General features: G+C 33.6%; 2 protein-coding genes across 3 annotated transcripts; one reads left to right on the plus strand and one right to left on the minus strand.

Annotated features, from left to right (window-relative positions):
* Window positions 1-3,961: 3,961 nt before the first annotated feature.
* Window positions 3,962-6,550, minus strand: LOC128988746 (uncharacterized). The gene is made up of 2 exons (XM_054410351.1): window positions 6,088-6,550; window positions 3,962-4,104 (listed from the first exon to the last, which is right to left on the minus strand). The coding sequence occupies exon 1, from the start codon at window positions 6,533-6,535 to the stop codon at window positions 6,116-6,118; it is 420 nt and encodes a 139-aa protein (XP_054266326.1). The 5' UTR covers window positions 6,536-6,550; the 3' UTR covers window positions 3,962-4,104; window positions 6,088-6,115.
* Window positions 6,551-15,154: 8,604 nt separating this feature from the next.
* Window positions 15,155-19,931, plus strand: LOC128988745 (uncharacterized). Of its 2 annotated transcripts, none has more exons than XM_054410349.1 (4): window positions 15,155-15,315; window positions 17,016-17,081; window positions 17,619-17,720; window positions 19,733-19,931. In XM_054410349.1, exons 1-4 carry the CDS (start codon window positions 15,222-15,224, stop codon window positions 19,903-19,905), a joined length of 435 nt encoding a protein of 144 aa, XP_054266324.1. In that variant the 5' UTR covers window positions 15,155-15,221; the 3' UTR covers window positions 19,906-19,931. The 2 variants fall into 2 exon arrangements, with proteins under 2 accessions (XP_054266324.1, XP_054266325.1); XM_054410350.1 differs by having other exon boundaries at window positions 15,155-15,309; window positions 19,733-19,922.
* Window positions 19,932-23,050: the final 3,119 nt, after the last annotated feature.

Raw genomic sequence — 23,050 nt, forward strand, 5'->3', positions numbered from 1 at the left:
TGTCAATCAAAGAATTTTACATTTGAAAACCATTTTATCCATTATATTTGTATTATAATATATTATTTTATTAAATTTATCCAAATACATCTTTTTACTGGCAGCCATCCTTTGAAATAGAGAATGAAGGGAATTTTTATTACATTTCCCACCACTAGTTGTAAAACTTCGTCATCCATCAAGACAGTGAGTTTTAATTTAACAAATATAGTAAGAATAGTGGAAATAACAAACACACTCCTATACATTTATACAACCTTATGAGAATCCTTTGTGTGGGGGAGATATTAAAAAAAAAATTAACAATTAATTATGGCAAGTGTTTATAAGTGCCACAAAAATGTGTTTGTAAAAAAAATATATAACACATAATATTATGTTTATTGAACAGTATTAATGGAGAATGCAAACTGATATCAATTTAAAATACAATAACTATTTTTGATGCTTTTGCAAGAGCGTGTACACGAATTTGTTATCATTAGGAACTTGTGCAATATTTTGACTTGAAGAGTTATTCTATTTCTTTTTTTACATAAGAGGTAGTATTCAAAACCTAATTTTGACGAGAAACAATTCACGAGATTAGTTTTGTAACAAAATCCTTGATTTGAAGTAAAAGCCTTTATATTAAATTGGTGACAATTTTTTGGAATTTTCTGTAAATGTTTAACTATATTTTGTTTATCTTTTATATTTTTATCTTTTTTATATACTTTTTAAAAATTTAACATTTTCTAATAGTAATTAGGCTTACGATCAAGTTGATATTGTTTTCTTAATGTGTTTTAAATTTTTCCATTGGCATGTAGGCTATCGTAATGTGGATTTATCAAGGTAGTTTCATACAATCATACATTGAATGTTGTTATGTTTAAATTTCTTACAGTAATAAAACCAGTTGCACACCTATGTAATGTTAAATCAAATCAACCTCATATTATATTTTTGTTTATATGTAAATGTTTAATTTTTAAAGATCCCTAAATGAATACTTACTTACCTTAGTACAGTAACGTGATTGACGAAAATTATCTCTCCTTGAAATAACCATTAAATAATTTTATCATATTTTGCATAGTTTGTGAAGTATATTATAAAGGGGTTTCCCTATCGTGGGATTTTTGTTGGTATTGTTATTATATTGTATGAACTGGTGAGAGCGAGGTGGTCCTGTGGAAGAGCTTGGGGCATCGGAGCTGAAGGTTCCGGGTACAAATCCCGCCAATCACTTATTGATTTTATCTACGTTATAATGCCACGACCTTCTAGATCTAGCCTGAAATAATGTGTAAATCAGTTCCCGGCTAGTACCTAGCGTAGGATTTAAAGGCGAGGCAATAAAAAGAACTCGCTTGTATAAACTTTATTTTAAGAAACATGCATTACCGATATTCAATTAGTTGCTTGGTCGTAGTTAATAATTACAAACTGTTATTTTCTATGTTTATTCAGAACAAAGATATATTATTTAAATTCTAGTTCAGAAATATTTATAATCAGCAATTAATAGTAGAGTAAATAAACTTGTAAACAATGCAAATTTTGTTCACAAATATTTTTACCAATCAGATGGTTCAAATTAGGTCGTATAGCTTGTTTGATTTTGGATGCATATTTTAATATAGAAATTATTGAACTGATCTTAAAAAATCCAGCTCTTTGAATAAATCTAAATTGTTAAACCGCCCTAGTTTCGCCTCGAGAACAATGTCAGCAACAAAAGATAATGTTTGAGGATTTTACAGTCCAACTCGATGGTAAAAGGAGTCGTGGATCTTAAAATGTTATTGACCACCAGATGTTGATTCATCTAAATGAGACTATGAACTCACCATTGCAAATGCAGAGTTGTATGATCTTATATTATCCAAATAGTTTTTTGAAAGTTTTTTGTTTATTTACATTCGATTTAGCACAGTTGCTAAGATTTTCCATGTACTAAGAATGTTGATAAGGGGCAAATCTTACCTCCTTGTGACAGCATAAGGATAATTTATTTACCTACGACCGTTTTTTAAAATAGCCATTTCAGTTCAGTTCTTAGAATTGAAAAGTTTCACTTAACAGCTGTTTTCTTTCATATCAGCATAGTTTCATTTCATATCAGCATAGTTTTTCTCATATCAACACAGGTAACGGACCAATGAGGTTCAAGTATTGAGAGAAAAGAATTAAAATTGTAATGCTTCGAACGTCAACTAATCAGCTGATCAGCTGATCAGTTGACCAATTTAATTGTTGATCTGACTTGTTCCTGTTGACTCGCGTGTTCTTAACCAAAGTTTGTGGAAGTTAAAGGAAGGTAGATTAAACTGATTTAATAATGTCAGTTAGTGAAAGTAAAGTTGACGAGATAGAAATGAGAGAACAAACTGTTTAGAATATTCTATAATATTCAATGCTGAGATCTAACTGTAAATTAACTCTTTCACTGTAATCATTCAGTTGTCCAAACAAAATGCAAAATTTTCCTAATTGTACCTGATGCAGTATTTATGGTAAGAATGCTGCTAGCAAACACGTAATTACAGGAAATCAGCTGATTATACAATAAGTCGTTGCATCACTTTCCTTTCATTAGCACTGACAATTAACGAAAACATAACCTCTCTAAGAAGTAATGAGTAGTGATTTTTAGTAATTAAAAACCAGATTGTGTGTAATAAAAAAACTGTCGTAGGTAAAGTAGTGTACGCAACTCGCGTTAATAGTCTTTATTGTGTCCCGGTTACTCTATTTTACTCGAAATTTATAGATTTGCAGTAGTGAATAATCAAATTTAACCATCCCAATTCAAAGGAGTCAGTGTTTTTTGTAGGGACCAGATCACATTTACCATCACTGTTCTTTACTTTTTTTAGTTCAATGATTATCTACATATTTTGTTTTAGTGTGCTTATTTCTTACGCCCTGTACGTTAGTGACTTTTTACCTTTTATTTATTTTAATTTTAATTTATATAAACTGGTGATTATGAGAAGGTTTTATAACGTTGTAATGAGTCAACATTGCCACTATAAACATCAAGCCACACACATCTTCACCAGAACCGAAAACGTGGCACAGTTTCTCCAGAAACTTTCCTGTGTACTCGAAGTAAATAGTTAGGGCAGAGTTCACTGATACATTGTAATTCCACGTATCTAGTGTACTCGCCATCTCGAGAAAGTAAAGTTTGATACTGCTGAATATCAAACACTGATCTTAAGTGAGATTCATCACCTAGAATTGAATGTTTGTACGTTCCCCACTAATTAACATTTTATTGTACAACTTACAACGTGGCTTTCCCTATGATCGTTCTGGTGGCCCTAGATAATAAGTTATATTGATCGGAACAACCAGTTTCCGTCCCCTTCTATGGGTATTATTTCACGTTCCATACTCAAACATAAACTCCATTACCACTTTCCTTCAGATCACTTTGCAGGGAAACTAACACATTATTCGGTTATTTAGTTGTAAAAAAGATTGTTGTATAAAAGGTTAACAAACACACCTTTCCTAAAAAAATAAAATCGTAACCAATTTTGAATGGGAAATTTCTCGTTTGTAAAAAAACTGACTTGTTAAAGTTTTAGTTCTGTTTTCCTCTTTGGCAATGTTTAGGCATGGGTTTATCCATAAACACTCAATTGTAGCTTGGTATATTTATCAACGGTACACATTTGTTGCATAAAGGCAACTGTGAACATGTCCAATAAGTTAAAATAAAGTTAATTTAGTATAGATGCCCTTTCTTAATTTCGTTACAGAAAAAACTAAATTAATCGAAACTTTCACACAGTCAGCCAAAGGTTAAACGTTATGCTATAACTCAAAGTTTTTCACCAATTTAGATTTTCAGATGTTGGCTACGCAATATTGTGAAAATAGTATTTGTGTTTTGTAGAGAAAATCTAATAGTTTAAAAACTGCCTCAACACTAGACCAATAACAAAAGGAGTAAACATTAATGTATACTGTATAAAATTATGTTTTATTACAGCTAATATATACAAATAAATTAATAATGACACTTAATGACGATAAGACACGTAATACTCGGGACGGTGTATCTTCCAAACTTGTGAAAATGGTTGATCCTTGACAGCTTTATGTCTGAAACACAGAGTACAGATAGGTAAAAACATTGTTAATATTTTACATCCTGCATTTTATACAAGTATCTCTTATATTTTTTTTATTACAAAAATTAATTGATTCCAACGATTGTGACTATTTAGAGTAAGGAAAAATTAGTTGACATATTGGACGTACTGTATAATAGTTGTTTCGAAATTGTGATTTCACATCCACATATGATTGCAGAATACGCATAATAAAATTGGCTAACAAACGGATTCTATCCATCTTGAGTTTTATCCCTCCTCAATTTAATTTTGCTCATATCTCCAATATCACCATGTACCTATGTATATGTTTGCTTTTGTTAATCAATTTTATGATTTAGAATTTATCTTCAAGCTATCAAACCAATTCATAAAATAGACAAAAGGTCTAGTTAGAGGACGACACAATGTTGTACAAAAACATTTTTTATCAGAACTTAATACCTTAAAGTTTTTACGCACTTAATCTGTGTATTATTTCTTACATATTTCACATGAAATAGGAATAGTTCTTTAGGCATATATTTTATATGACCACAGTTTAAATAATGATAGTAAACAAACAATACACCGATTAAAATAAAATAATACTCTGATATAAAATAAAATGGTGGAGTATAGTTTAGTCTTACTATAGAAATTAACGGTCTTGAGTCAGTTATATATAGGCAGTTATATATTCTTTTGGATTTTCCCTTTTATTTGTGCAAGAATCTTAAGCTGTATACGCAGTTTTATAATGACAGTTATGCGCAAAAATGAAGTTCATTAACCATAATTTACAAATTTGAATAGGCCTACAATGATTATTATTTATGTTTATAAAATAAATTAGGGTTTAACATAACAACAAAAATTAGGCTAATTATAATAAGCTGGTGTCCAGCAAAATTCATTCCGTACAACTAAATCTTTGCGAGGAGAGTCCATTAAAACAGGGCGAATAATGTTTTTAAACATAAGCAATTACAACTTAAACATAAGCAGCTAATTCCTTGATTATTAGTGTAAAAGTAATCATCTAATTAAATAATGATATATTTTCTCATTTTAATTTCATGTTAGTAAAGTTACGTTATCGAACCATGACAGGCTTATTTGTATTGAACAATTTTTTGAGTAAGCGAATTTCCCATATAGGGAATAAACTATTACCGTAGTACTCATGGTAAGACCTGGACCCAGGACCGATTTACTTTTTCGCTTTCAGGTCCCTAGAGGCTAAAAACACCATCCATTCAAATTCATATATATATATATTTACATATTTATATATTTTTTAATATAGGCCTATATATATTGTATATGTATATAGATTATATTCAAATATGATCTGATTTTGATGAAATTTGGTATAAACGTGTAAACCTACATTTATTTAAACTAGTGTTTGCGAACTAGCATGATCGGACTCTGGTAAGATGGGTTTATGGGGGGTTAATATGGGGTAAAAATAGGGGTTTCCCATTTTTTACCCTAAAAACACAAAATTTCACAATTTCTTTCCTGACCATTTTGTAGAGCTTAAAAAATAAATAATTTAGTACATTGAAGCGTTCGCCTAATGGTTACGGAGAAAATTTAAAAAAAAACTTGTCAATTTACAATTTTTATGTCATTCTTATAGAGAATAAGTCAACTGTTGAAGTTTGCTTGTTTATGAAGATATTTTGATTAAATATAAAAAATACATTAATTTCTTACTAAACTATTAACATTTCACAAAAAAGACAATATTCTACCCTCCCTGTTGCAGCAAACCTAAGTACTCGTTTAACTAATTCTATTTAATTTAAATAGGGAATAAATGTGATATTTTAGGGAGACATTTTAGTGTAAATCCAATCTGGTAAATGAAAATTCGCTTAGTCTGCAGGTTTGCTGTGGCGGGGTTATTTTTAGTATATATTGGGTCAATATACGACAAAACTCATATGGAGGCTTAAACTTATAGACTTATCAATCAACTTACCTATAACAAGGAAGAGGGAAGATCAGTATCACGATCTTCTGCATGGCGGAGGTATAGGCAGCGGTGTACCCCAGCCACCACAAGCAGAGGTAGCCTGCTGGAATGACCTCTTGAACCTGGAGATCCTGGAGACGATGTTTCTCCAGGGTCGGTAAAAGTCGTCCTCTTTATCTGGGAAAAGCTGCAAATTCTGTGCCGGGTGTTCGCTCTGTAGTCGAACACTCTTCTCTTCCGGAAGCTCCACCTTCGTCTCCTTCCTAATCACATCATCTAAGATCCTCGGCACGGTGGACAGGTGGGTGATGATCTCCCACGGGGAGCGTTCCTCCTTGATCGGCTGGGAGTGAACCTGCGCCAGGAGCACGATGACTAGAGCGATTCTCACGTACATGTTGTAGCAGAATACTGCTCCAGAGTGTCCACAGCTGGTTTTATCTCCTCCTCGCATCAGCTTGGCTCGTTGCGTCGGCGTGGCCAGCTGGACTTTGAACAGCTGACGATTACTACCAGATCATTGGCTCAGTTTTGGCGCATTGCGGCGCGCGGTTTGAGCCAGAGTGCGAGGTCACGCTTTGAACAAGTGTATCACTCTCTTGACTCATGGTACAGTCGTGGTTGCCAACTATAGAACAGATCGTAAAAACTTATCTAGGAATGTTTGGCTAGAGGTTCTCGTTGAATTTAAATTTTATTTTCAGTCACTTGATAATCCCAGTTTAAAATAGATTCCGTACTATTTTAATTTTAGCAAATTCTCCTATAGGGAAGAAGTCGTAGGTGGCACGGAAAGACCTGGACCCTGGACCGATTTACTTTTTTATTTTGATGTCCCAAGAGGTTAAAAACTCAAATTCGCCCAAATTGTTAACAAATATTTATATTAATTTGAACGGATGGTGTTTTATGCCATCTGGGGATATCAATAGGTGACACACAACCATTTTTAAGCAATAACACATAACAATAACATGTTTTAACAAATTCTACAACCCTATAACACACTGTTCACGATCTTGTTAGTCTGTGAACCCAATCTTCATGCAAAACTTCACAAAAATCGGGCCAAAATTACTTGAATTATTATGTTAACGGGAAAACACACAGTTTTATTTATTTACTAGCAGCTATACCCCCTTTCAACGGGGTCAGTATGAAAAAGAGACGATGTTGGTTCTTTGTAAATGGTTTCAAACCTATAATTTAACTTTTAAACGAAAATGAAGTGTACATTTTTGTTAACTCAGACTGTGAAAACTTAAGTTAGGCTCCTAGGATACAAAATCAATGATAGATTTTAAGGTATAATCAAATAACACGTTGAATGGTTTGTACTCTAAACGAAAAGCTATTATATCACAATAGTTCCAAACCGGTCAACAGTGTATTTTTTTAACTTATTTTTGTGAAATAATTATAATCAGGCAAATGGAAATATCTGCTTGGTCTGTAGGTTTGCTGTGGCAGGGGTATCTTATTACTATTTACATAAAAGTTTATCTAAAAAAATAATTCTCATAAAACTAAGGATAAGAGTCTGACTTGTTCTCTGTAAAATATAATTACAGCATCTCACAAATATCAGAACCAGACTCAGTATGGATATTAAATATAAACAAATGACCTAACTTAAAGAATCCTATACTAATGACATTAACACATGGTTTGTCAGTCCCATTTATAAGTAATGTTAAATTATATTTACATTCGGGAGAGTGACATAATTTTTATATGTTGATGATCCATACAATTTCTATTCTAATATTCGTGCAGTATTAAATATGTTTGAACGAGCTGTGTGGAATTGTGAATTCAAAATTCATATGACAGTTCGTTCTGCTTGTGTACATTTTTTAAACTTTGTAGGTGTGTTTTTTGTTACCATAGATACCATCACTCAATATTTACTTTTACATCTCTCACCTCCGATTTTTGAAAGCCCACGGGGCAGAGCCCTAGGTCAATATCGAAGCGGGAATAATTCTATATGTAACCTCGGAGCTGTAGCTTAATTTGTGTGCAATTTGAGCCCAGTCGGTTCAGTAGTTTTTTAGATTAGCTCATACAAACACACAGACAGACAGACACCACCTCTTCTTTATAATATTGATAGATATATTTCTACCCAAAAATATTGGAAAGCCCAATTTTCATGGCATCCATCCTGTAGAGCTTGAAAAACATGTGTGTTTGCATTGTTGTATGATTAAAGGTTACGATTAAAGTTACGGTTACACTTAAGCTCTAAATAGGTATGCAATTAGAAACGTTTCCTAGAAATTCCATCAGGGCTTTGGCCCCAGTAGTACATATCGGAAACCCATAGACACTGTGTCTCTTCAACACAAATTCCGGAAACATAAAAAATGATCTCTCTCGTCATAACAAGCAGAACGTATTGAAACAGTGTATTCGTTCAACGGAAAACATGAAAAGATATGGTCAGTTGTGCGTTCCTGACAAACAGACAAATACAAATACACAAACATACAAACAAACAAACCGACGGAGTAAAAATAAAAATTTAACTCGTTTTGGTAATCCTAATGTAGAAAACAAAACATAACCAAACACATCATTCCAAAGACTGTATTGGCAAACTCTTCTCTCAATATAATAGACAATGGTGTTAAATATTTTGGTATTTTAACTAGTACTAGTAATAACTAGTTACGAGAACATTTTGAAGATGACAATACTTTTATTGTGTAATGACCATTTACTGCAGTGCAAGTCAGATATTTTCACCAAACGCAGAAGCACGAACTTTGATACCTATCTTGTTTATGACTCTGCATTTTTACTATTTCAAATATTTCAGATAAAATGGATGTTACAAATATGATGAATGGGTATTTACTTGAAGCTCAAAGATAAATTATCAAGCGGACTTTAACACTAAGACATTTACAAATCGACATTTTCTGAGAATTTAAGATATTGATTTTAACAAAATACATCTTTTATATTTACAAGTTTTACCAGTAAATTTCAGCTTGTATAAAGGAAAAGTAAGGCGTACAGGAAAGTTATAACTGTATCCATGGCACAATCGTTTATAGACTTTCTTTTTAAATTATAGAATGGAGTAAGGTTTACTTCTTAGATTGCTAGGAAAATAAAACCAGTGTGAGTAATGCCAAAATATAATTTTTTTTATGTTATCACTAGCTGATACGAATTTTGACCCTAAGGTGATGACTTTAGTACCTAACTTATCTGATGTTTGTTAATTTTATTGCTAAACACATTTTAATTATATGTTATACGTTTACTATATTGACCTGAGAGATTCAGTTTTGATTCCTTTGAATTTCGTAATATGATTGGATCTGCCCGTCTGGTTGATTTTGTTACATGTTCGGTTATAGTTATTTCGTAGTTGCGTAAGATTTTGAATCATACACGTTTTTCAAATAGTTATCAATCTATTTTATACATCATGTAATCATAAATTATCAATGTATAAATTATGTGGAAAATTTCATATCCAGAAATGCCTATATATTTGTAATTAAAGTATTGTAATCAGTTCACACGGTATGTGTCACCAAACAACGTGATGATATTGAAATTTGTAAATCATGTACTTTCAGTATTAAAATAACTGTTTTATTCCACTTCTTGCCAACAATTAATTTTTCTTTGTACACTGACCACTAGTTCATACCAGTTTACTATCTTAGCACTTAGTTTTAATACAACCATTACACTGAATTTAAAATGAATCTAGAAATAAATATTTTAACAAAATCTTAAATATAGCATTTCTGTAATTTCGATAATGTAAACTTACTATCACTAAAAACTTCAATGAAAGAAGAGTAACAACTAATGCATTAATAAACCCCAAACTATTGCATGTTACTGTCTTGTTCATATACCATACATAAAACATACTCCCTTGTGTTATTCTATGCCGGAACCTGCTGGTAATGTCATATCTTTAAAACTTTCACTATATTATGTAATTACGAGGATTATTTTATCTTCCTATCCTAGTTGTAACTTTTTTACCATCTAGAATCAATTAAGTACGTATATGGCAGTGGCATTGAAAATGTTTCACGATTTTCCAAGAAAATCTGTTCAAACCCCCAATTTTTACCGTGTTTATGTTAACTCGTCATACTCTTGCCAGATATCAGGCAGACACTCCAAAAGTGTTAACACTAAGGCAAGAGTGTTTCATGTGTCTCTTATTCAACATTGAATCTCTTCTTTGATTTCTGGAGCCAGATCCTGTTAAAGTATCTTTCAGCCCGAAATAAAACTAAACTAAACTAAACTACAAACCATTAAAAGGGTAATATTAAAGTAATCCCGTGCAGAACAACATTTTGAGAAGTAACAACGTTATTTCCAAAAGGTTTAAAACAATCCCGTTTTAAACATTTATACATTTGTTATTCACATGTTATGTTCAATGATTTAAGATAAAACCTTCAAATGGTACAATCTGGTAATACAAAGCTTTTTGAAGCTGTCCGGGTATCTGAAGGCATGTCAGCCACAGGGTTTGGAAATCTCTAAGACTATCTGAGTGACATTCCATTTGCTCGTCATGTTCGAGCCATTGGACTTCTGTCTTTGTTGATATTTCCTCGATTCTTTTGTGTATTTTCTGAACTTACCGATATAAAATTGCAACCCCTTCAATCATGATTATCTTACCGTTTCTTTTGTATTTTTATACTAAATTTCCCGACCCTACACTTTATGGTGTAGGCTACATTAATTTTTTAGGAACCATTTTTATAACGTGTTATAAAGGATGGATAGAAATCCTTCGTTGAATGGTTTTAGAGGTGAAGAGAGGTGTTTTATCAATTTGGTGCAGCCATCGTTCTATTTTAATTATTAAGGCCACGCCTGTTATCGTCAAATGACCTTGTTTCTGCAATAGTGTTTAGATTATGTTTCACAAATAAAAACTTATTTTTCAACTAAGTTGACCCATATGAATCAAACAGGTTTATAAATAAGTATTTTGTTTATAAAATGCAAATTATGATTACAAAATTAAAATTAGCTTACGGTAACACATGCTATCGTATATTTCGTACTAGGCAAAAAATGAGGTTTTGCTGGCTCGAGATAGTTTTTTTAAGTTCGAAACTAAGTCGAGAACTTAAAACATTCCAGTGCTGTATAACCCTTTCGGCCCGTGGTACGAACACAATATTTCATCACACTATACACAATTGAGATACATACACTTAGTCAACACAACAGCAACTTTAAAAAGGCACAAGGCTACGTGAAGAAATGTTTAGAGAATTTAGTAATAATAATAATAAATGGCTGCTAAGCAGCGGTGACGATAACACAAGTATATTGCAATGTATACGGATACAGCCTGTGTTTTGAATATACATTGAATGTTTTAAGTAAATAAGCGAACAGCTGATTTTCGGTCCTAGGAATTTAAAAACAAGATCGGTCCCCAAATGAAGATGACAGCTGGCATTGACAGCAATACCTAGCTTTCAGCCACCAATTAACGTTTGTATTGAAGCCTAAACGCTACGTTTTGCTGTCCGGGGCTGATATGCCAGCTCTCTTCGTAATTTGGGGGCCAAGCAGGTTTTTACACCCCTAGGGCCAAAAATCAGCTGTTCGCCTGTTTACTTAAATTGTATATTTCGTACCTAGGGCCGAAAACCATTTCGGTACGAACGCTATTTATCACCACACTATTTTACCCTATTGCCACTATTCACCACAATAACAATGCACACTGATAGTCAAGAGAACTACAACTTTAAGGTTTTGTGAAGAAATAATTTGATGAATCAGCAAAAATAATAATAAGTAGTTGCAAGGCAGCGGTGACAATAAAACTATTTTATTGCAATGCAATGGATACTGATTGTGTATTTAATATGCATTCGTGTTTTAAGAAAGTAAGCGGGCAGCTGATTTTAGGCCCTAGGGATGTAAATACCTGCTCGGTCCCTAAATAAATGACGATGACAGCTGACATCGCCAATACGTAACTTTCAGCCAACAATTTTGACGTCTGCAAAACGGGTAAAAACATCATAGTGTGGTGAAAACACATATTAAATACACAATCAGTGCATTGCAATAGACTTGTTTGATTGAGCTTTCATGCAACCATTTTTATATTCAATATTTCTGCTGATCCCTTCACGTGACCTTTCCGTTTGAGTTGTGATGACTATTAGTGTGTATTATTGTATATGTTTTATCAATTTTGTATAACGAGGTGATAAATAGTGTTCGTACCACGGACCGAGAGGGTTTTGTAACTGAAATATACCATTAAACTGTACACAAATATGTGGTATTACAAATCAGTTCTAATTTATGCTATATACTTGAACTTATAGGTAAAATAAATAAATAACCAGACATCGTTTTATACATATTAATTGTATAACTAATTTAATTGATTTCATTATTTATTAATAAGTTTCGACAATGCTGATTCGCCCAAGTTTTAAAGCGCAATATTCTTAAACAACCCAAAAAATACTTTCCGGCTATATTATACTCAAGCTCAAATTACACAACTTTTGGACATTGACTCTTCTCTTACATGAATCAGATTAGTGATAAAGTTTACATAATGAATATACTAAAATCTTCGTACGACGTTACTTAACTTTTTGATTATCATTTTCGATCTTATAGACAAAACTATTGGATTGAACATTATTTTCAAAAGAGTATCGTCGCAAGTATTTTAGTCGTCAAAAAGTATTTTAGTGTTTTTAACAGTTAGCAAACCACGATTTCATACTTTGGTATTTGGTATCGTGGATGTTTACACTAGAACATATAGAAAATATCGTAACAGTTTCATTCTTTTGTGAATTTCTTTAGAGTCGAAGCTGAAACTGAGCTGATTTTGAAGTTTTAGTTTTAATTTGATTTCATTTACCCTTACATATTTGGTCTGTGTTAATTAGTTGGCCAGATGATATAAATAGGACTGCAATAGTATATTTCATCACTAGGGCGTAAAGTATGTGCTTTCGACCCAAGCTCAATGGAAAATTATTCGACGGGTTGAAAAAACTCTTTTTGACCTAGTGACGAATTATAATAACCAATCAAAATGAATTCCAAATTGCTTTCAATTTTGCAAATGCAAAAAAACAGGAGCTTAGTAAATGATTCAATAATGATTGAGTTCCTGTAATATATATATATATATGTCTCACATGAAGCAACAATAACCTATAACCGATTAAAACATTCGATACATACTATCGATACATCGGATAGCTTACAATCAAAGTTTAAAACAGCAAATCTTTACTTCCTAGGGACTAAATAGTTATTTGTGTAACAAGTGCGCAAAGAGATTTTGTGCTTGTTATACATTATATTTTTCCTACAGTTACTATACAACATTAATAATAGGTAATTGTATGTTTATACAGGTTAACTTTAACTATGAAGTTTCACAGATTTTGCAATGAATGCAATTAGATAATTTCCTTCTGCTCTCGCGCCTAAAACATATATTATTTTGTAAATGCTGTATCCGTTGATTTAAATAAATAGGTAAAACAATCCCTAAAAAAATTGTTTCACAAGTTAGCAAATGGAAATCAAAATTACATTTCACAAATATAAATAAAAATCAAAACCTGGCTATAGTTTTTGGTTTGTGATGATTTAGATATCACGCAACAACAGGTTTATAAGTTAATCCGTTGTATGTCTATCAATGGTCAAATTAAATGACAAATAAACACTGCACCAGCATATCAGTGTTGTCAACTTGTTTTAAAGCATACCCGTGCCTTAATACGTATCTAATAAAAGCACACAATTTTGTGCTGTTACATCCCTTTCTCAGTCATCTTAGTTAACCGTTTATTGCGATTGTGGTATCGTTCTATAGCTTATGATCTAGCGGATGCACGAATCTTAAATGTAAGATCATTGCTCTAGGACTTTGCCTCTAGCTTTGGATTTTTTTCAGAGTTTAAAAGACAGAGTAATGCTGACCAATTTTTGTTATAATGGTATGGATTTGGATTTTAATGTGAACAGCTGATTTTACAGTTGAATGTTTAAATACAGTCAGATTGTAAACGAATGACAAAACAGTTTGCATCATTGGTTTTGTCTCAGAATCTAACCCTATTTAAATGCACAATAATTTTTGCAAAACTCAATTCTTGAGTTTTATTTATGAAAATATTTTGACAAAATGTAAATGTTAAACAACTATTACTTAAGTAATGCATAAACGGAACGTGTGAAAAATAAAACAGCTGTCTGTTTAACTCCGTCGCAACTTAACACCACCAGGCGCCTCTCAGCCAATAATTGGTCATATTGTCTTTTCTATTAAGCCAATTGGTAGTCACGTGGGCCAGGAGTCGTTCTTCTGAAGCTTCCTCAGAAGATTTGGTTTGTTGAAGAGTCAAAGATGATTGCAATTATTTCAGAAAAAATTACAATTCTACGCTTAATTGCTTTATATCATATACTTAATTATAGTATATACATATTTCATGTGAACAAATTATGAGTAGGACTACATGTTTGTATTGTCGGTAAATGTCTAATTTGCCCTTAGCCTGTACGTTATCGTCAGTATTAGCTTAGATTTGATAATTTTAATTTGAAAGGGTAGCTATAAGTTTCGTGTTCCACTTTTCTATTTCGATTCTATTCATCTCCACCAATACTTGTAGTCTTTCACATGCTACGTTAATACTATGAACTAAATGCATTACTTAAACTAACCATCACGAAAGTTTTATCAGTTCTTTACCCAGTAGGAAATGAATTTGACAGTTTTCAAAGTTAATGAAACATGAAGTACAAAAAATCTAAGTGCTATCATAAAAGTATATTGCATCTTGACTTATCGCTATCTGTAATTTTTTTAATGATTGTTTTTGATCTTCAAAATTCTAAATGCGATGAATATATTTACATTCATAAACTTCACGAACACAATTGCGACTGAGAACCATTTCCTGTAAAACTGCAGCCTCGGCATCCGATTGTGACGATTGGGAAATGCGAGGTTATCTGGTTAGTCACGGATGGCAGAGAACTATTCGCTTGAAGGACTCGTTCGCGAGATTAGTTCTGTTGATGACCTCTCAGTAGGAACAGTGCGGAGTTGTTGACACATCAAGATGGTTCAAGTGGGATTATTGTTGGTGATGGTAGTTTCTGTGGTGGCTTACAGGGAAATCGAGTTTAAAAACTGCAAAACTGCTACCGGTACCGGTAAGTCCAATAGTTACAGATAAATACTGGCAAGTGAAAAAAGCAAGTCTCATGACATTTGCGAAACTTCGAAATATTATTAGGCAATGATTCAGTTTAACAAAACTATCAGTATTAATATAACTCATGTGATTCTAAGAGTATGAAAAACTTAAGCCAAAGTCTATCACGATTTTACGTAAAGCTCAAAGTCTAAGACATAATTTCTGGATTAAACTAAGGATATAAAAAGGTATAAAAAATATCACTTAGAAATAAGAAATATAATAAATAACATGCATAACTTGAAAACAATTGATCGATTAAGTGATCACTTGTATAGATATTTTTTATCGGAGTTATATTTTATTGTAGAGGGTATGACGAATATATACGATTTGCTGACTCCCTACAAAAGATAAGTGCCAATTTTACTCCCTTCCAACTTTACTTTTCAAGGCTCATCCAAACTATTAACTCTAATATGTTACTTATACTAATATTATAAATGTGAATGTTTGTGTGTTTGCTTGTATGGGGTTCAATCACGCATTACCGAATTCGATTGGGCTGACATTTGGCATGATGGAAGCTCATATCCCCGATTATCATAAAGGTTTATTCTTATTTTAAAAATCTTTTGGGGCTCCGCCCCAGTATCTCTGTGGTTTCCCATGTTATCCTTATGAGATTCATATTTAAATGAATTAAGAATTTTGTCAGCTGTTTCAACTAAACAAGTTGATTATGCCATAAACCAACACAAGTAGACTTGTCATCCCATTGTACATTTTGACGCACGTCTTTCGTGTCTAGTTCATGTACGGTGACACCGGCTCGCGCTAGTGTCGACAAAATTTTGTTTCTATTATTTTAGGGTTAATTTCTTGATTTGTGCTTTACTGTTTGGTTATATAACTAGGAGACAAATTATAGTTTATGATTAGATCGTATTATTTGGTTAAACGAGGTTTTAAATGACTGTAATAACGGGAAACAAATTGTAAACAAAACACGACCTCTACAGAAACCTTACAGAACTAACAATAAAATTGTCTTCAGCTGTTCCATAAGGATGAGAAATCTACTTTGGGGGAGTATGTTTTATCTATGGTCATACTAGCTGGCCCGACAGACGTCGTCCCGTCCTAATGTGGTTTTATGTCAATGATCGTTCATTTCCTAGATGAGCTCGTTCGGATGGCTCAATCACGTCCTGGTTGAAGTTCGTTTTTGCTACGCTCACTCACCTTTTGGTTGCAAATTAGCTGGTGTCATAAATAAAAAAAAATAATAGTACTGCACCCTGTTGGTAAACCTATTAACTTTTTAATGCTAGTGAACATCACAGAATCAAATTGTTTCGTTGAACCAGCTGTTAAGATTTTTTAATTCCATTTAAATATGAGTACTCATAAGGTTAACATGGGAAACTCCAGCACCACTGGGGCGGAGCCCTTTTGACGGATCTGCACCAAACTTCACGCAAACCATCCTTGAATAATGCTTAATAATGCCTGAAAGTTTCATTACAATCTGTCGAGCAGTTTCGGAGTCCATAAAGGACAAACAAACAAACAAACATACATTGGATTTTATATATATATAGACAGGGTATATAAAGGGTACATATATATACTAGGGTTTATATATATATTCTGTAATACCTTTTTAAAATATGATTTTAAAATGCTATGATTGCCGACATATTCTTTTCACAGGATCACTCACATGTAAGGTGAAAAATGTGAAGATAAACGGTTGCATGGAGCCTTCTACATGGGTTGGTGAGTTAATATTTTTATTTACAAAAATAGAATATTCTAAACTTTCTGTCACATATATTTGATATCTTAAATGTATATATATTCACGGGGTGTCCCGTAGGCAACCTGCCAAACTCCGGAAAATCGTCCTACGGTTCAAAATAAAGAGAACCTCAAGTACAACAATTTTTTCCAAAATGCTTTGTTATCAGATATCAGCCATTTTGTTTTTTTCACATAAACATTTTAATATTTGAATGTTTTTAAGAAAACATTATGAAACTTGGTAATTATGTTTAACTACTACACGCTAATGTTAGAAAAAAATATCTTAATCGAATACAAAATTTCAAAGTGGCGGTCATTTTAATTTTTCAAATTGAAATTGCTAAAACATTGCTAATTTTATGAACAATATTTTTAGAACACTTTTATTTAACATTTAAAACTTCCTATCGAATGACACAAAGTTCAAAATGGTCGAACAAAAATAGTATTATTTTCGAGTTTGGATTAAATAGTCTTAGTACTTATTTATTATAGATAAACTTATTTCAGACAAGGATGGCTTTGTTATCGAATATGTATCTGGAAACGTGAAGAACCCATGCGGAATCGACACTACTTCTACACTCAACTTCAGCATAACATTTGAACCAGGTAAAATCTTTAGATAAAAATCTTCAAGTGGATTTTTGTGGAGAAGGGGTGAGAGAGAAATTTCAATAAAAAAGATAGTGAACAAGTTTTCTCCACCTTAAAGAGGGGTCCTGGGCCTTATTAACGCATAGTTAGGTAGACATATAGCCTAGTGATAACACAGAATGTCTGAGTAAGGCTAGCAATTCTATGCACAATAGACATTGAAGATCACTGTTAGATACAATATTTTATCATGAATCTCCAAGACCTGGTGTCAAGTACTCTGGTTACTATACTAGACCGGTTCAACAATCAGGTTCCACTTGTACTTGGACCATCAATTCATGATGCTAGGCCCTATCCAATAAAAAGCTTACGATACGCAACCAGAAGAATGTAAGAAATCTCAATAGTGAAAAAAGGTATAATACCACCACCACAGCATACCTGCTGACTAAGTGAATTTCCATTTGAATGATTTAATTTAAATTATATCTTTTCCAATAACATTAGGTTTAACAAATAACTAGGTTTGCTGCTACAAGGAAACTAATAAAGTGTGTTTATATGTAAAGTATTAATAGCTTAGTAAAAAATAAATAAATTTGCCAAGTTTGATCAAAATATTTCCATAAACAAGCAAAATATAACATTTTACAATATTCTCCATGAGAATAACATAGGAATTTAACAATTATTTACAATTTTTTTTCTCCGTTACCAATAACCGTACAAAAACACTTTGATATGCTAAATTATTTGCTTTTAAGCTCTTTAAAAAGTTCCAGAGAGAAATTGGGAACTTTTGTGTTTTGAGGGCCAGAAATGAGAAAAACCAATGTTTACCCCATAAAACCCCCGTTCCCATGGTCAAATCCCATGGTTTGCGAACTCATTCAAGTTCATCCCGCCTTAGATTAAATTTCATCAAAATCGGTTGATTACTTAAGTTATCGCGCTCACGGACGTATATATATATATCAATTTGAACGAATGGTGTTTTTGGCCTTTGGGGACATCAAGATGAAAACGTTAATCGGTCCCGGGCCTAGGTCTTAGCGTGCCACCTACGGGAATAGCTACTTCCCTGTAGGGAAATCCGATAAAAATATTGTGTTAATATTCAGAAGGTCGGTTTAGAGACTATTTCGAAAATAACTTCTAGTTCATATTTTGTAGTATTTATAGTACAGGGTGAGGCAGTGAGAACACCCCAATATTCTTTTGTTGTCACACTATAAGTAAAGCAACAATGAAAGAACAGCTGTGCTTATGACATCAATTAAACTATGCCATTTTAGTAAATATTATGCCTGAGGCTATTAACACTGAGATTTTGATGTGGAAACCTATTTTTAAAATGGTGTTTCTTGTGCAAAAACCCAGAGATTGTTTGGACCACATTCCATCCTTGGTCAACATGACACTGTTCCAGATTGGAAAACAATGATGAACTGGGTAAAATTATTTAGGATAAATGCTTAAACCTTAAAAATAATCGGTGGGTGTCACAAAACTCTTAGAACAAATGTTGGGTGTGCAAATGTTGAAAGAGTGTGAGTCGAAGTGACTCAGTAAGTCCAAAGAGATTTGCCTGGAAGCTTTTGTTGTTGAAAGCTTTACGTTGGCTCTTTATTTATATTTTTAGTTTTTTTTTTTTTTTTTTTTTTTGGGGGGGGGGGTTATTCTAATAAGCTACTTTTCAAAGCCACCCCACAGATTTGCTTGAGCCGAAGCTAAGAATTGCACAAAAACTAAAGTGATTCCTGAAGAAATGCTGGAGGAGTATTTGATGGGGTTTTAAAGTGACTAAAAAGGAATTTCAAGTAGGAAAAAACGTCACATGCAGGACTTTGTTTTTAAGAAATGGAAAAATGACTTTGTTAAATTAAAATGACACAAGATAAGCTGTGTTTTGATGTGCTATTTATATTCTCAGGGTGAATATTATTGAGTTTGTACTGCTTATACATTTGGGTGCTTTCATTGCCCCACCCTGTACTTACTATAACTATTTTTACCCCTGAAAGGCTACAACATCGACACAGTCCGGTCCCAGTTCACCGTGCCCGACATGCAAGACTGTTGGCGTATCCAGGACGATGCCAAGTGTCCTGTTGACATCGGTCCGGAATCCGGATGCTCTCACACCAAATGTCCCCTACAGTCCGGACGGCAACAGCGGTACGAGACCTCATTGTAGTCCGGTGGCTTAGGGCTTTAATTTACGAATACCGTTACCTGGTGGATAAAAGCACCAAATTTGGCATGAAGGTACCTTAGGGTATACTAATAAATTTTAGCCTAGGAGCCCTTTTGAAATTTTAAATATTTCCACACACGGCACCAAAATTCAAAATGGCCGACAAATACGACAAAAACTACCTTTAAAACAATCCATTCTCCTGTTAACTCTAAAATATAACCTAAATCCAACCAAGACTCTACAATACAAACCGGAGACATACTAAATTATATGAAAGAAATATTATGTGTGTCTGTGTGTGAGTGGGTGGGGGTATGTGTGTGAGTATTTATGTAACGAAACCTATACTGGACATTGCGCAAAAATGGGCAAACCAATTTACTGCAAATTTGGTGTGGACTTTGTTAGTATCATATGTCAACATTTAGATGTGTTTCCTTTTATATATCTATTTTTATAATTTTATTTTGTTTATTTTTACAATTTTTATCTATTTTTTTTTTTAGATCTACAGGGTTAGGCAAAAGTATGGAACTCCCCAGTTAACTTTTTAACGCGTTGCAGTAGGAAAACCAAACTCGGCATATATTTACAAAATAAAAATTGCACTTTTTATCAAAGTTACAACTTTGCCTCAACCCCAAAAATGGGGTATTTTGGGGGCCCCTCAAATTTTCAAACTTAAAAACCTATCATGTGACCGCTCATTTTAAAGGGTTTATCAAGATAAATTGAATGGTGAAAACCAAAGGTCGATATCGCACCCCTAATCAAAATGGCAGCCATTTTAATTTAAGATGAGCAAGCAAAAGATAAAGTCTGGACACCTCCAGTTAACTTTATAACGTGTGGCAGGGGAAAAACCAAACTCGGCACATGTTTATAAAATTTAAAAAAAATCACTTTTTCATTACAGTTAGAACTTGTACCTGGCTCCCAAAATGGGGTATTTGGGGGCAGTCCCAAATTTTCAAATGTAAACACCTATCATGTGACCCCTCATTTTAAATGGTTTCTCAAGACAAATTAAATGGCGCAAACTAGAAGTCAATATCACCCCCCTAATACTACTTACTTACTTTCCGTGCCCGGAAATCAGACTTCGCATTTCCAAAAATTAGCTACCGATATGGCTTTGTCATTCGCATGTAAAAGATCAACAAATGTGCAAGACTGGTCTAGACGTGGGTAGATCAGCAGATGGCCAGGATCCTGGACAGCACCACACGCGCACAAGATGTTTTCTTTGTCTGGTAAGAGACCCCATTTTTGCATGTTTGTCACCTCGACCCTAATTCGATTTAGGGTCTTCCACACCGTGTAATGAAGGCCTCCACCAGGAGCCAGTTCCTCCCTGGCTGGTATGGGAGGGTTAGTCAACGTGGCCTCCCACCTTGCCACCCGATTGATTGAGAGTGATCCATCCAGGACTCGTGTCCGTGATAAAAAGCTCTTTCTGGACCGAAGCCGTCACTCTGTAGGTTGGTGGCCGTGTAATGGGTGACGAGGGTCTGTCTCTTGCTTAGTCCTTTCTGCGTCGGCAGCGACATCACGGCGATTTGATGGAGGGGGCGATCCCTATGATAGGATAGTTTGTGTACTGGGGTTGGTTTCAAAGACCCAGTTACAATCCGAACCATGTCATTGACTGCTATGTCAACCTTTTTTGCATGTGACGATGCATTCCATACTGGTGCAGCGTACTCCGCAGCCGACACACTGAGCGCTAAAGCTGAGGTTCTGAGGACATCAGGGTTAGCATCCCAGCATCTGCTGGTGAGCTTCCTGATGATATTATTCCTCGCTGAGACTTTACCTCTTGTCGCAGTACAGTGTGGGGTCCAGTATGACACCAAGATATTCCCCCCTAATCAAAATGGCAGTCATTTTGAAATATACCTTATTAACTTTGTAACAGGTTACAGCTGAAACACTAAACTCTACATACCTTTATAAAAAAATATAATTCACCTTTTGGCCAGTATTAAAATATTACATTTTTAAAGTTAACTGGGATTATCAAGACTTAATCTTTTGCTCTTGCTTATCTTAAATAATTAAAATGGCTGCCATTTCGATTTGGAGTGGGATATTGACCTCTGGTTTGCACCATTCAACTTCTCTTGATAAACCCTTTAAAATGAGTGGTCACATGATAGGTGTTTAATTTTGAAAATTTGGGGCTGCCCCCAAAATACCCCATTCTGGGGGCTGGGACAAAGTTGTAACTTTCAAGAAAAAGTGCAATTTTTTATTTTGTAAATATATGCCGAGTTTGGTTTTCCTACTGCAACGCGTTTAAAAGATAACTGGGGAGTTCCATACTTTTGCCTAACCCTGTAGATCTAAAAAATAAAATAGATAAAATTGTAAAAATAAACAAAATAAAATTATAAAAATAGATAAATAAAAGGAAACACATCTAAATGTTGACATATGATACTAACAAAGTCCACACCAAATTTGCAGTAAATTGGTTTGCCCATTTTTGCGCAATGTCCAGTATAGGTTTCGTTACATAAATACTCACACACATACCCCCACCCACTCACACACAGACACACATAAGATTTCTTTCATATAATTTAGTATGTCTCCGGTTTGTATTGTAGAGTCTTGGTTGGATTTAAGTTATATTTTGGAGTTAACAGGAGAATGGATTGTTTTAAAGGTAGTTTTTGTCGTATTTGTCCGCCATTTTGGATTTTGGTGCCGTGTGTGGAAATATTTAAAATTTCAAAAGGGCTCCTAGGCTAAAATTTATTAGTATACCTTAAGGTACCTTCATACCAAATTTGATGCTTTTATCCGCCATGTAACGGTAATTACACTAAGCCACCGGACTATTGTTCGTCAATCCAGAAGTTGCCAAGAGGCCCATCAACGACAGGGTGAGTTATAGAGGTTGGCATTATTTAGCGTAACAGAAGTGCCACACCCTTCATAGATAGAATTGATGTCTTGGCAATAGAGTTCTGAAAATACCTCGTGATTTTGTAACGTTTAAATAAGGGAATGAATTAAATTAGTATGCTAATCGTGTACTCATACCACGAAATACACGTTCCTTGGTGAGAGATTAATGAGCATATTGTATAATTTTTGTAACGTATTCTGAACTGTCAAAACAAGCGAATGACAT

Source organism: Macrosteles quadrilineatus, unplaced genomic scaffold (assembly GCF_028750875.1).
Source record: "Macrosteles quadrilineatus isolate MER2022 unplaced genomic scaffold, UCM_ALF_1.0 Scaffold_3__2_contigs__length_128488019, whole genome shotgun sequence".
In the NCBI taxonomy this organism is placed as follows: Eukaryota; Metazoa; Arthropoda; class Insecta; order Hemiptera; family Cicadellidae; genus Macrosteles; species Macrosteles quadrilineatus.

Bases quoted from the DNA above. Each gene is read 5' to 3' on its own strand.
- LOC128988746 (XM_054410351.1), bottom strand. From the start codon at position 6,535: ATGCGAGGAGGAGATAAAACCAGCTGTGGACACTCTGGAGCAGTATTC.
- LOC128988745 (XM_054410349.1), top strand. From the start codon at position 15,222: ATGGTTCAAGTGGGATTATTGTTGGTGATGGTAGTTTCTGTGGTGGCT. The intron at 17,082-17,618 runs GTGAGTTAATAT...AACTTATTTCAG, and splicing joins GGAGCCTTCTACATGGGTTG to ACAAGGATGGCTTTGTTATC. The intron at 17,721-19,732 runs GTAAAATCTTTA...TACCCCTGAAAG, and splicing joins CAGCATAACATTTGAACCAG to GCTACAACATCGACACAGTC.